The sequence below is a fragment of the Sceloporus undulatus genome, chromosome 1, assembly GCF_019175285.1.
Source record: "Sceloporus undulatus isolate JIND9_A2432 ecotype Alabama chromosome 1, SceUnd_v1.1, whole genome shotgun sequence".
Classification (NCBI taxonomy): Eukaryota; Metazoa; Chordata; class Lepidosauria; order Squamata; family Phrynosomatidae; genus Sceloporus; species Sceloporus undulatus.
Genome location: NC_056522.1, coordinates 212,761,451 through 212,775,488, shown reverse-complemented (window position 1 = coordinate 212,775,488; position 14,038 = coordinate 212,761,451). Strand labels below are relative to the sequence as shown.

The following is a 14,038-nucleotide window of genomic DNA, read 5'->3' as shown; positions in this document are numbered from 1 at the left end:
GCAAAAGGAATCTCAGAATGTTTCATGCACTGCAGATTCAGAAACTATGTCGTGTAAAGCATGGGGCATACCAAACGACATCACTCCAATGGCTTGTATGGCATTTGGTCTTGCAAACACCCAGGGATTTTCTGTTTGGGATCTGCAAGAGAAAAATATGTTGAGAGGTTTTCACATTCCCCATTAGTGGTTGTTAGAACTTGTCAATAAATGTAAACAATGGGAACTGCACCATTTGGAACATCAATGTATGGAGGATGTAGTAATCAGTATACAATGGAGCATACTTTTACTTCTGCCCAAGCAAACAACTGAAGGTGTGCTGTTGCTAACTAAAGTTACAATGATTTAGCATAACTAGATTGTTCCTCTTGTGTAGGTTTCTGTTTCTTTCTGTGCTAGATAGACCTGCTCCAGGCACTCTGTGGGAGCATCTATCCTCAGCATCACATGGGGGGTGGGTTGGATCAACAGTGCTATCCAATTCCAGGTGGGATGTAGTAGCAAGCCCTCAAATTAACATTTATTCCCTGGACTTCTCTGGCTGAAACCCTGCACAACCTTACTTACAATTAAGCACTAGCAAGCACAGACTTAAGGGTCAACATGCCAAAGATGGCGGTCTTCAAAATGGCTTGCTCTGCTGAGTCCCACACCTTTAATATTAACAAGTCACACAACAACAAAGTACACACATCATTAATCTTTTAAAATATAGATTTCCTCAGTTATGAGTTTATTTTCTGAGATTGTAGGTGCTTCCAGATATACCTTGTGAATCTATGCCAATTTTCCTTCCTTGATGGGCTTTTGAGGTGCCGTGGAGGGTTATAAGTAGAAAGCAAATTCTGGACTCTGTAAAATTCCATGTTTGAGTAGAGGCCTGATATACAACAAATGCCACAACTGTGCTTGTAACTAAAAATCACCTTTAAAAAAATACATTCTTTTGCATTGTCTGCAATCAATAAACAATTATAGACATATGTGAAGTCGAAGGCTTTCATGGCTGGCATCCATAGTTTTTTTGTGGGTTTTTTGGCTATGTGGCCATGTTCTAGAAGAGTTTTTTCCTGACATTTCACCAGCATCTGTGGCTGGCATCTTCAGAGAATTATAGACATAATTTGACACATTATTTCTTATTTGATACATTTTATATACAAATTCAATATAAGCACAAATGCACATACATATTTTTACATTTTGTCTCTCTATAATTGTTAGTGCATATGTGTTGTCCTTCCATACCTTTCAACAGTCCTTGAAGAAGGCCATAATAATATTTTCTGGTCAATATTCACTGGCCTATTAGAGAAATACTGTAATATCTTTATTGAATGTTTCCATTCTTTCCTGTTCTTTTCTTACTTACTATCAGAACATCATTTATTTATTTAAAGTATTTATGTATCACCTTGACTTACTGTTTATTAAGTTCCAAGTACTAAGTAGCAAAAGAGCCAGTGTGATATAGTGGTCTGAGCACTGGAATTATGACTCTGGAGACCAGGATTTGAATCCTTGCACTATCATAGGAACCCGCTGGGTGATTAGGCAAATCTCACTTTCTCAGCCTCAGAGGGAGACAAAGGTAAACCCCTCCGAACAAATCTTGTCAAGAAAACCTTCTGATAGATTTTCCCTACAGTCATCATAAATCAGAAAAGGAAGGCACACAACAACAAACTAAGGTAGCAAGTAAATTCTGCAGGTAGTAAGGAATGAAATTCACTTGCAACTTACTACTTAAAACTTCCTATTTACTATCTGGACAATTCATTTACTGTTTACTACTTAAGTTTCAAATACTGAGCAGCAAGTGAATTAGAAGTGAATGAATTCTGCTGGTAATAATGTTGAAGTAGTAAATAAATTATACAGATAGCAAGTAGTATGTTTCAAGAAATAAACAGTAAATTAACGTGAGTAGCAAGTAGTAAGGTTGAAGCAGTGAGTGAGTTCAGCAGGTGTACAATCACATTTAATAAGGTCTGCATTTTAAAAAATGGAATGAAAAACTGCTAGAGGCAGAACACTGACAGTCAGCATTCCTCTTCGTAACAGAGGCTGTTGCTGCCACCTGCTGTCTCAGCTCTCAGATATCTTAGCAACCTGAAAAGCAACTGAGAACTGTCATGGTTGCCCAAAGGAATGTACACAACTATCTGTCTCTTTCTCTTCTCAGTGCCACTAATATGTTAGCTTTTCCACAGCACTGTTGACCTTGGTTAACGGAACTTAGTGCTTTATGATCCTCACCATTTCTTGTAAGCCTTTCTATTTCATTTATCACTTGCTCAAACTTCAGAAGTACTGAGATGTTGTTGTTGTTTTTTTAAAAAGTCCCTAGTTATGAATAGGAATTATGCTAGAATTCATTCCAGTCCACTTGCAAGGAAATGCATCCATAATTTTCATTGTTGCATAACACCATACACATCTACTAAGGAGTAAGCTTTGTTCAGTTCAATGGGACTTGCTCCCATGTACAAGGAGTACAGGATGTGTTGTTAACTGCCCTCAAGTCAACCCTGATTCATGGTGACCCTGTGGATGAGACATCTTCAAGACCCCCTGTCCTCCACTACTCTGCTTAACTCCTGCATTCTATTCCTGTGACCTCTCTGATTGAGTCTCTTCATCAGATGACTCATTGGCCCATCTGCAAAATAGTTGTGAGTAGGTGGGTAAAATTTACAAGAACACACTTATGTTTGTTCCCAAAACAAGCAGGATAACATTCTGTTCATAACACACTAAGTCTGTATCCTTTAAAAAAAGGTTCATTTCCTCTTGAAAGACAATAGAAATGTAAAGGAGGTGGAAATTAAGTGCTTTAGCACAGAAGGAATTAAGCACACACACTCCAGACACACACACACATATTAATCTTTGAATTATTTTAAAAAGTATTGTTCATATCAATGCTCATGGCTTATCTGTTTAGTCTGAAAAAAAGTTCTAATTTTCACCCAGTCAGTTTTCAAGGAACCATACTTAGCACTGTTTATATAGTCACTGATCATAATAAAGAAAAGCACCTCTCAAACATGAGTAACTTGAGCTACAAAGACAACTTATGTTGCTAATGGTGTCGAAACGTCATCTAGCTGTCTGTCTTGGGAGACCTGGCCAGACTCCAACTAGTTTTTGTTGCTAAAGGTGCCTATCAAAATTTAAACCAGACTTTTAAAATTTGGATTTTCAGCTTTTCTTCACCACTAATGCTACATACAGCAGATGGGAGTTATCCAAATCATATGGAAGATGCCAGGTTGGAAAAGACTGATTGAATGATGGTAGCTGACAGAAACATTAAGTTTCGGATAACAAACATTGTATTTTTTGCTATTTGGATTATGGGTTTTTATTTCTGTTGTTAGTCTTTTGCTATTGCTATGTGCCTTCAGGTTTTGTGGTGGAGTTATGGAAACCTATTCTAAAGATTTTATTTTTTTTGACAAGATTTATTCAGTGGAGGTTGGCTCTCACCTTCCTCCAAGGCCAGGAGAGTGTGACTTGCCCAAGCTCACCCAGTGGGATTCCATGTCTGAGTGGGGATTTGAACCCTCATCTACCAGATATCTATTCCAAAACATACTACAGTTGGCCCTCTGTATCCATGAATTCTTCATCCATGGAGTCAACCATCCATGGCTTGAATATATATATATATATATATATATATATATATATATATATATATAAATTTCAAAAGAGCAAACCTTAACTTTGCCATTTCAGATAAGGGATGCCATTTTACTATCCCACAGTCTATAAGGGGACTTTTGTACCCATGGATTTTGGTATCCACAATGGGTCCTGGAACCAAACCACAGCTGACACCAAGGGCCTACTCTATTAGACTTTACTATGAATTACTAGTGACTAGAGCCAGTGTGATGTACCACATTACCACTCTATCTTCTTATACAGTAATGCTGTTATTCCACTTTTACTGCTCTGGCTGACTCCTGTTGCATTTTGGGGCTTTGCACTTCCTCAAATCTTGGCAGATTATTATTGTAATTATCCAAATTATTCTATTCATGTAAGGTAATCTAATTTGTGAGAGACATTATGGTGTAGTGGTTTGAGCACTGGACTACAGGGATACAAGAGTAGATAAAGGCTAGGTGAAAAGGGAGCACTCCAGCTGCTAAGTTTGTTGTAGCTGCACAAGCTCACTGCTCATTTCACTCCAAACCAAGCAAAGCAGCATTACATCAGAATGAGACATTTGTCTCAGTGCCTGGAATTATTTTCTGGGGGATACAGGTAAAATATATCCTATACAATGGTGTGGGGATCTGTGTTAATCTGATGTGTTTTGCACCCATTGCAACTATAAATGGTTCCTGGCAGCCTATTTTATTGGAAACACCAATATGAGCAGATGCTGTGAAGAATGTAAAATAAAAAAGGCCCTATAAGTCACAAAAGGCAATGGATATGGATATCAAGGTGAATTCAAAGTCATGTTCCTGCTCTCCTGCAATTTGGGTAGGCTGCCACAAGAGGGATGCTTTTGTATCATTTTAAGGTTGTTGAGTTTTCAAATGCCTTATATTGCTAGACATTTCTGTTCAGAAATATCTATATGGAATCAGCCTAGTCAATGATAAAGTTATGAGTTAGAGGGTATCTAGTGGAGGTTAAATCCCACAGTCTTAAGAAAGATATAGACATACAGGAGGGAGAACATTAGGGTGCAGCCTGTTTAGCTGCAGTGTGACATTTCTGTGCCTGCCATTCCCAGTGCCTCAAAGGAAAATCAGTCTTGACTGAGAAAAATGCCTCTTTCTTGGGCAACAGTACCAAAGAAGAAGGAAAGCACTCATGCATCCTCTCCCTTGGCTACATTCTGGTGCTAAAGAGAAGCACACCCCTATTTCCTGTTTTTTTCTGTTCACTTTCTAAGATTTACTCCAAAGTCCAGAGCTGCTCTAATTTATGGTTCTGAAACTCCACTTCTGCTGAAATGTCCACAGCCAGGGCTCTCTCACACCTGAACTAGCACCCTGCCTCAAAATGTATCATGAGTTGGTGAGATGCATGATTCATTCAGCACTCTGAAATGGGGGGGGGGGGGGGACCCAGCTTTTTACACTTCATGCCGCCTCCTCTCTCCACAAAATGTGAGTTCTGGAGTCATTCCAGTTTTGCCATGAGTGGGGAAAGTGCAGCCCTTCAAATGTTGCTCGACTGCAGTTTGCAAGCTTTCTTCGTCATTAGCTAGGCTGGCTAGGGCTGATGGGAGTTGCAGTCGACAATATCTAGAAAACCAAAAATTATCCATTATCCAGAGGAGGAGCTGTGAGCATAGTGATCACCCCCTGCCCCTTGAGATACATGTAAGGACAGAACAGCATTTCCCATCAAGGCAAGCTGGAAAACACATTTCTTGCTGGGCAACAAGGCAATGGGGCAGAATGGGGAAGGAGCACACCTTAAAGAACAGTAAGATTGAAAGACTACCTGTCACAAGCACAGTAAGGTTTCTTCTTGTGCTCTCAGCCTCAGGGGAAGGTATTGGCAAACCACTTCTGAACAAATCTTGCCAAGAAAACCCCGTGAAAGGGTCACCTTAGGGTCACCGTAAGTCAGAAATGACTTGAAGGCACACAACCCACATAAGGTTTCTGCAGCACAGGTGCATCACAGGCAGCACATCCGAGGCCCTTCTGCCACCTCATATCACCATGGCATCCTTTTTGAAAATAATCATTCATCATTTTACTCTCAAGCCATGAAATTATTTCATGCACTACTCACCCTTCTAAAAGGGTCCCACTTCTAAAGATTAAATAAGCGTCACCTGCTGCTAGTGGGTACATTTTTAAAAATGTAGCTAGTTACCAGGCAGTAGAACTAAGAGAGAAAATGATCAGTTCAACTGTGTGTTTGCTCATTCAGCCATTGTGGAAACCACAAAAAAGCCAGCCTGCACCAGTATGCAGTCTGGTCCCACAAGAGCCCTGTGGCGAAGTTAACAACATTTCAAAATGTCTAATCTTTAGAAAACTCAGGTCAAGATAACCCAGAAATCGTAAGCTATATTTTCCAATGTTCCTGCTGACTGCCATTTCTTAGGAATGTTTGAGGATTAAACACTGAAGTCTAATTTTACTCACTATGCCTCATCCTTTCCACTGGAGGGTATAAACACTTAGAAAAGTTCTGAGTTCGGGGGCACTGACGGATGTAATCCCCTAAAAGTATTTTTTCCCCCAAATGTTAGTCAATATGGGAAAACACTGTGGAATAATCCGAAGCCAAGTTTAAGCACTACATGAATGAAGTTTGAAGGAACTTTGGCTTTGCATGATTGCTTTTCTGGTACATGGTAGTTCCATTCTTTTTGTACAATATTGCCAAAATCCAACCTTATCTCTCCACCTCTACCACCAAGATCCTGGTCCATGCCCTAGTGGTCTCACAACTTGATTACTGTAAGTCCTCCTGGCTGGGCTTCCTCTTTCTCACCTCTGTCCTTTAATTTCTGTCCAGCATTCAGCTGCACGCATTATCACATCCGTCCACCGCTCTGACCACATCTCTCCTGTGTTGGCATCCCTTCACTGGCTCCCCTTCCCTTTCCGCATTCAGTATAAGCTCCTGCTGTCGACGTTTAAAGCCCTCCATGGGCTGGCCCCTCCTTACTTATCAGACCTTCTTTCTCCTCACCTTCCCACTCGGGCCCTCTGTTGTGGTAGTCAAGGTCTGCTGTCCCAGCCCAGTATTTCCTCTGCCCCATCCCGGATTCGCCCCTTTTCACTCGCTGCCCCTCACTCCTGGAACCTTCTTCCCCCGCGAGCAAGAGCCATCACTTCTTTAACCAGCTTCAAAACGGAGTTGAAGACCATCCTGTTCAGAGAAGCATTCCCAGGCATTGCATAATTGTCGCTTGCTATTTGATGTTTTTTTGGTGCCTGTTTTATCGAACCATTTCCTGTATTGCTATGTACTTTATATGTATTAGCCTACTAGCCCCACCACCTTTCCTTTCTCCTTTTATGTCATGTCTTTTTAGATTGTAAGCCTGAGGGCAGGGAACCGTCTAATTAAAAAGAGTGTATGTACAGCACTGTGTAATTTACAGCGCTTTATAAATAAAGGTTAATAATAATAATAATAATAATAATAATAATAATAATAATAATAATTCCTCCTTTTCTGGTGTGAGACACACCAGAAATTGTGCCTGACTTGAAAATTATGATTTGATCTTGGTTTCTAGCACAAGCACTAATCATATTTTTCCAGCATGGAAAAATGGCAAACTGTGTCTGAAATTAGGAAAAGAGAGAAGAAATAACTACAGATGAGAGATGGAGAGAAATTGAGCAGAGAGTAAGCAAATCTGTTCCTTGAAGACTCATTCATACAGCACAAAAGTATGGTTTGGGACTACATCTCAATTAGACCATAATACTTCCTCCATTAAGATCTATTTCACAGAACAACGAGACAGTTACTCACAAGGCATAAATCCTATTCAGCCACATCAGCCAGTTGTTTTCATCTTCAGCAGATCTACAGTTACTGGTGTGATTTCTGCTACCTGTGTAATATATATGTGTAATCATGCATGATGTGTTTTGGCTGGAACCCCATTGAGTATAACTCGTGTTTAGACAATCACCTCCACTACCTTTTCAAAACAACTCTCAGAATCTCTCAGCTGGCATGGCAGTGGCAATGCTGGCTGGAGCCCAGCCTACTTACTGTAAAATCCAGATTTCCCAGATTCACAGTGACATGTCCAGGACATCAAGACAAATTGTGGTAAGCTCTACTTAAGTGGTCACATGTTCCCCTATTCCAAGGTTGCTTCATAGTAAAATGGCAGCACACAAGCTGGTTTCCCCAAATTATTTTTGGCCACACATCTGCACTCACTCCGCTTTATTCATTTTTTCCTGTGTCTGTCAAACATGTGAACATATGCATTTTCACAGATACAACCAAGTACTGTAGATATACTGGTATCCAGTACACACAAATGCATTTAAAAATGGTGACCTGTCTGATCAAACATCCAAGAGTCTCTTAGGAATTGTTACTTCCTGGCAGGAATGACTATTTAACCAACATCCCCTTTCTGCCACCCTCCACCCACAAGTTCCTCCCTTTGCTGAAAATGCAAATCCACCAGCCACATATTTGTTATTCCAAATTTCCATGGCAAGTCCAGAGAAAACGAAGATACTTTTTTCTCAGATTAAAGCCCTCAAGCACCTCAAAACCCAGCACTCACCCTGAATGGAAAAAGTATTGTATGCCAGGATCACTGCCAATTCACTGTGAGTGTGATTTTTTTTTAATAGTGTAGACAACCCCTTGGAAGCTCTGGGAATTGCAGTCTTGGTATTAATAACTATTTTGTTCCAGTTTCACATGCATTCTTTTATATGTGATTAAGTGTCATTCATGCATTATTTCATTTGCTTTCCCTTGATACTCCCTTGTGAGTATCAAGCCTACTCACAAGATTTAAAAAAAACTACACACAGAAGCACACTAAGCTTTAACATTAAGACACAATCAAGCAAATTATAATATTAAAACATAACCCAAGTCCCTTCCTCAGCAACCAGTTTGTTGCCAAAAGTTTCCCTTTCTGCATCAATCTTTTTTGGAAGGGGACACAGATGTTCTCTCTACTTATTCACATATTTACAGAGGCATTTTAAAATATCCATGTTTTGAGCCAGGACCGATACTGTCACATTCAGAGAAGCTTATATGTTGTCATTTCAATCCACTCATTAGTCTGGGTTAGACTTATCTGATTCCGCAAGTATGGCTCAGACAGCTCCAGGAGCACTCCTCTGCTAAAGTGTTGTTAAGTAGGAAGCTCTCAGTCTTTTAAAAGTCTGTGTATATATGTGCATGTGTGCAAATACACATATACACAATTTTTAAAAAATGGTTCTGAGCTGGGAAGAAAGAGCTGTAGATTTTCTAACCTCTCTTAGAGAATGCATAATATTTGGACAGCAACTTCTCATCAGTAGTGTGCAACAGAGCACATGGATGTGCACAATCCAGGGAAGAGATTCTGTATCTACTTTCAAGCTGGAGACAGCTGATAGGATTTTTCTGTGGGTGGTATTTACCCTGCAGAACATGTTTCACCACAGGAGAGCCAGGGACAAGAGAAGTATGTAAGGAAAACATAAGAAGTGACATTGCTCTCAAATCTCATTCAGATTTCTTAGCAGAAGAACAAACAAGTTCCAGGGGCCCAGGGGCATGTTTTCTACTCCAGGGCACATCACACACTAGACTAGCCCAGAAAATGCCAATCATCATCACTGTAAAAAGTGAGCCTTGAGATCTGGTTTTGTGGAGGGTTGGAATAGGACTTTAGGAGGGCTACTGAAAAAAATACTGTTTGTGGAAGTTTCTAGGGGCTGAATTTTTCCCCCAATGCAAATAAATAAATAAATAAATAAAATTGGAAGTGTAATTTCACAGTCCACAAAAATGCCTGTCAAAAGGGGGTGCATGTGGCCATAGTTACACTTGACCCACTTCTGTCTTCCAAATTTATCATTTTTCAGTACTGTGCTTCACAGAGTTTCTGAAGAACCAAAAATTACAAGACTACTTACACATGTCCACTGAATGTAATTGCCCTTATAATCCCAACCACCAGAATGATGACTGTTAAAATCAGAGAGATAAATGATACCTGTGGATAATGATAAAAAGATAATCTGATTTTACCAGCTAGTGGTCAGAATGTTCAAAAACATAATTTTGTTTTTCAAAGAAGAGAGAGAGAGAGAGAGAGAGAGAGAGAGAACATTCATGGCTTACTGTAAGGACAGCATAATACTGTATAATTAAATAAATATTTGCATTTCAAACACAGAGTAAGAAAGGCAAACCACAAAAAAATGGAACATAACATATAGGTTTTTTAAAATATTAATTAGTGGATTATTTGTATTGGTGCAATTTTGTGCTTGAGCCTTCCAGTTAACATACTTCAATAAGGAAAAGACAACAAAGTATCATGCTGCATTACAAACCTGCATACATGAAAGCTCAAAATTTTCTATACTTAAATCAGGGGTTGGATAACTGTAACAAACCTAGGAGAGTGTTCTGCTTCACAGAATGCCGGAAAAAAAAAGGGGGGGGAGCAAAAAAAAAGTAAAGAAAAAATTAAAAGAAAAACTCAAAAGTGTCAAGGGAGCTGGAACATATTTAAAAGATGAATATATTCAAAAGGTGAAAGAGTGTTCTAGAGAGGCTGTTGAGAGGGTGTAAGAACAGTCTTATAGGCCTTCCTGGGGACTCAGACCACCCATTTTGCCCACCCATGGTATAAATCCTTCTATGGTACTGGAAGGTGTAATTGTGACAATTTACCTAACAGTGGCATATTTACGGCCACGATCCAGTTGGCCAGCATAACAGTGCCAGCAGTGCCAGCATTGGTGTAGGCAGAGGTCAAAAGGCCACAGTCACAGCAACAGAGATAAGGCAGAAAACCTATCCAGCACTGGACTGCCCCAAACATTCTGAGCTTAACAATACAACCACACCATATATGTCTTTTATCATTAGGCTCTTCCTACCCAGGAAGTTTTATCATACCAGCAACATACAATATATCTATTCCATGTGTCCAATAAAGCTTCAACTCAAACATCATTTAAGGTCAAGAGTTATTAACCCACTATCTAAATTACGTTCATTTCAATAATGGATTTACCTTTCCCAGTTTTGATATATTTTGATACAGAGAAAGAGGAAGCGTGAAGATGATGGTAGCACAGAGAATAATGACATGGCGACCAAAGAAGAAATTATCTTGATCAACTGTTTAAAAAAATGAAAGAGAGGAAGAATTAACATGCATATTTTAATAAGAAACTGATGGTGGATTTCTCACTATATAAGATACTTCTATATGTGTGTGCGCACGCTGTGCTCAAGAACCTTTTCACGAAGCTAGGAAAAATAGAGACGGAGAAGGTAATGGTTAGGGGTCTATCAATAGAGCCAACAGCATTCATCACAAAAGTATGACAAAATAAATTCCAACAAAGAATATGTTAAAAGTGAAGGCCAACTCCTTCTCTCCACTGATGGAACAGAATCTCTCAGCACAGCAGAGCCCTACCTACCCATTCACTGTTGTGCTCCATTCTCTCCAGGGGCAAAATGTGATTTTTGGACAAGAGAATCACGTATAGTTAAAATTGACTGCAAGCTATGAGAAACAGCCATACATTTAGTTATGCAATCAATTCCTTTTTTCTATCCTAAGAAACAAAAAATATTATAGACTCACCTCCAGGAATTCTTTGGAAAACTTTTGTCAAAGTATCTCCTGTTACAATGTTGTAGCTGATCATGGCTTTAAAGGAAAAGGGATTGATCAATAATATTTTGAAAAAGTTATTTGGCATCAAGTTGGCTTCACCTTATGGCAACACTTTGAATGAGAAAGGACCTTATCATACTAGAGGAATCCAACTGAGAAATGGGATTTAACGTACATTTAAAGGAGAAAAAAAACCATAAATATTTTAATGTACTTAAAATAAATTGAATGTTCAAAGAAGGTAGGGTTTCCTGCAGATAAGATTTTTGTTAAGGTACAGTTGCCAGGTGTCCCTTATCATGAGGGATATCCTTTATTTGAAGACAAGAAAGTGTGCCCTTTATATGGCTAGGAGGTGTCTCTTTTTGTAAAGGATGTCTCCTCTTTAAGGACTGGAAAGCTTTTCCTTGTATAAACACTGAATGAGATGCCAAAAAAATAATTAAATCCTGTATTTGGGGGTTTAGGCTGTTCATAAAGACAGAAATGTGTACATGATGTAATTTATGAATGTGGACAATATATTAATTTTACAGAGTAACAAATGGTAACCATAACTTGACAAAAATGTTATCCGCAGCAAACCCTACCTTCTTTGAACATGCAAATTATTTTAAGTACGTTACTTTGGGTTTGCAACTATTTGAACATTTTACTCTAGTGTAAGCCCTCACTGAACTCAGTAGGACGACATTCTAAGTAAAGATGCACAGAATCTCATTCCTAAAGATAAATCCTAAATTTATCCAGCAGGTCTTTAGATTTCCAGATGACACTTTCCGTTTTTCATAAATGGAAAAAAAAAAACTATTTCAATACTTTTTTTTTTGCAGTAGTCATGAAAAAAAGTCATCCAAATAGTCAATTCCTTCATGCTGCTGTATTCTGTGGTAAAGACAGCTATTCCTGTTAAGGTTTCTGGTATTCTCTACCCAAATCATGAAATTTCAAACATTAAAAAAATAGATCCCAAGAATTCAGCCTTGGATGCTGAACTCCATCATTAAACAAACTATAAACTATAATTCAGGACTAGAAGATTTCTTATCACCTCCAGAAACACTTATCTCTGATAAGCAGTCCCTAAGAAAAAATGTCAAAATAATCAGTTGGACAACACGTTGATTAGACCAACCAAAATGTCACAAAATAATTAGCCAAACTTCAAATTCATCAGACCTCTTCAAAGGTGAGACAGTGAGATGATTCAATCTGGTCCATGTGTTTACAGAGTGTATGAGAGGAAATATGTGAGTTGCCTCTTTTCCTCTGCTGAACAGCCCAGTGGCTACACCCATCCACCCATCATCTGCACATGAGAAGGAACTTTACTATATTGAAGTATGGGTCCTCGACAAAAAGGGGAAGGATGGATTGGGTCCTGGGGTTCCCCTCACAATTCTTTCAGTATATAGGGGGCAAGGATTCATCTGAATCCCATTTTGGTTAGGGCACAATGGGGAGAATAAACTGGTTTCAGATAGCCACAAATTCTGAAACAATTTTAGCATCTAATTTTCTTCATTATGTAATACAAAATTATTGTTAGTTATTCCTTTATAATATCCTCTTACCAATAAAGGGATATAAAAACTGGAGAGCTGAGAGAATTAGGTGTCCCACAAAACCATATGTTTTATTGACCAGTGCTTGATAGCTGTTGGTTCCAGACAGCTTCCCTCCTTTAATCAACAGAATAATAGAATAATCTGGTATGGAATAAAAATATGCACATTCTATTAAAATGTTTTACTTAGTATAATTTTCTTGGCAAAATTATTTTGAATGACATTAAAGAGAAATTATCAAAATGAATAAGGACTGGAAACCTAGAATAACAATAGTAGGAAAGAATTTTATACAAAAAGAAACATCTGGCCTGCGCAGCATGGATTAATGGGGATTTTAAGTGCGTTTCCAGTCCTAACTTTACTTACACTGCAATTATGCAGTTTGGGATCACTTTAATTGCCATGGCTCCATCCTAAGAAATCCTGGGATTTTTTAGTTTGTTGTGGCATCAGAGCACTCTGAGAGAGAGGGCTAAATATCTTACAACTACACATTTCAGAATTCCGTAACACTGAACTATGGCAATTAAAGTGGTGTGAACTTGCATTAATTTTGCAGTGTAGACACAGCTAGTCTAATTAGCTCATACATACACATAGGCAAGAACACAGAGAAAATCAAGCTGCATAGGTAATCTAGTTTCATATGGCTTTAAACTTTTGTTTACAGTGGTAAAAAGAAGAATATTAAATCCTCCTAAAAGCAGATGGAATATATGCTGATCAATGGGGATTTTTCATTAGAACTGGCAGACACAAAAATGAAGCAATTTGTTAAAAAAAATTAAATGTACATCTTATTATATTACTCCCTTTACAGAAGAACAGCCCGCATAGTACAACATCCTAACTTCCAAGGTTACCTCCGAAAAACAAAATGAAGACATTTTACACAGCCATAGATCTTAATGGCCTGGATCTACTGCATTTTGAACTATGAACTGCATCTGCAGAAATAATCCAGTTTGACACCACTTCAATTGCCATGGCTATGCTATGGAATCCAGAGAACTGTAGTTTTGTGGATATCTAGCCTTCTCTGTCAGAGAGCTCTGGTGCCACAATAAACTACAAATCCCAGGATTTCATAGCATTGAGTGTCAGACCTGGATTATTT

The 14,038-nt window shown here is 38.7% G+C and overlaps 1 protein-coding gene across 4 annotated transcripts in view; it reads right to left on the bottom strand.

Annotated features, from left to right (window-relative positions):
- SLC38A11 (solute carrier family 38 member 11) overlaps positions 1-14,038 on the bottom strand; it is a 63,529-nt gene that overhangs the window by 26,086 nt on the left and 23,405 nt on the right. For 3 of the 4 annotated variants that reach the window (XM_042447018.1, XM_042447016.1, XM_042447015.1), the window contains exons 4-8: positions 12,925-13,059; positions 11,318-11,383; positions 10,736-10,842; positions 9,624-9,703; positions 72-142 (exon numbers count right to left, since the gene is read on the bottom strand). In XM_042447018.1, coding sequence (XP_042302952.1) covers positions 72-142; positions 9,624-9,703; positions 10,736-10,842; positions 11,318-11,383; positions 12,925-13,059 — 459 coding nt within the window. The remainder of the gene's footprint in view (positions 1-71; positions 143-9,623; positions 9,704-10,735; positions 10,843-11,317; positions 11,384-12,924; positions 13,060-14,038) is intronic. The other variant, XM_042447017.1, reaches the window with a different exon arrangement.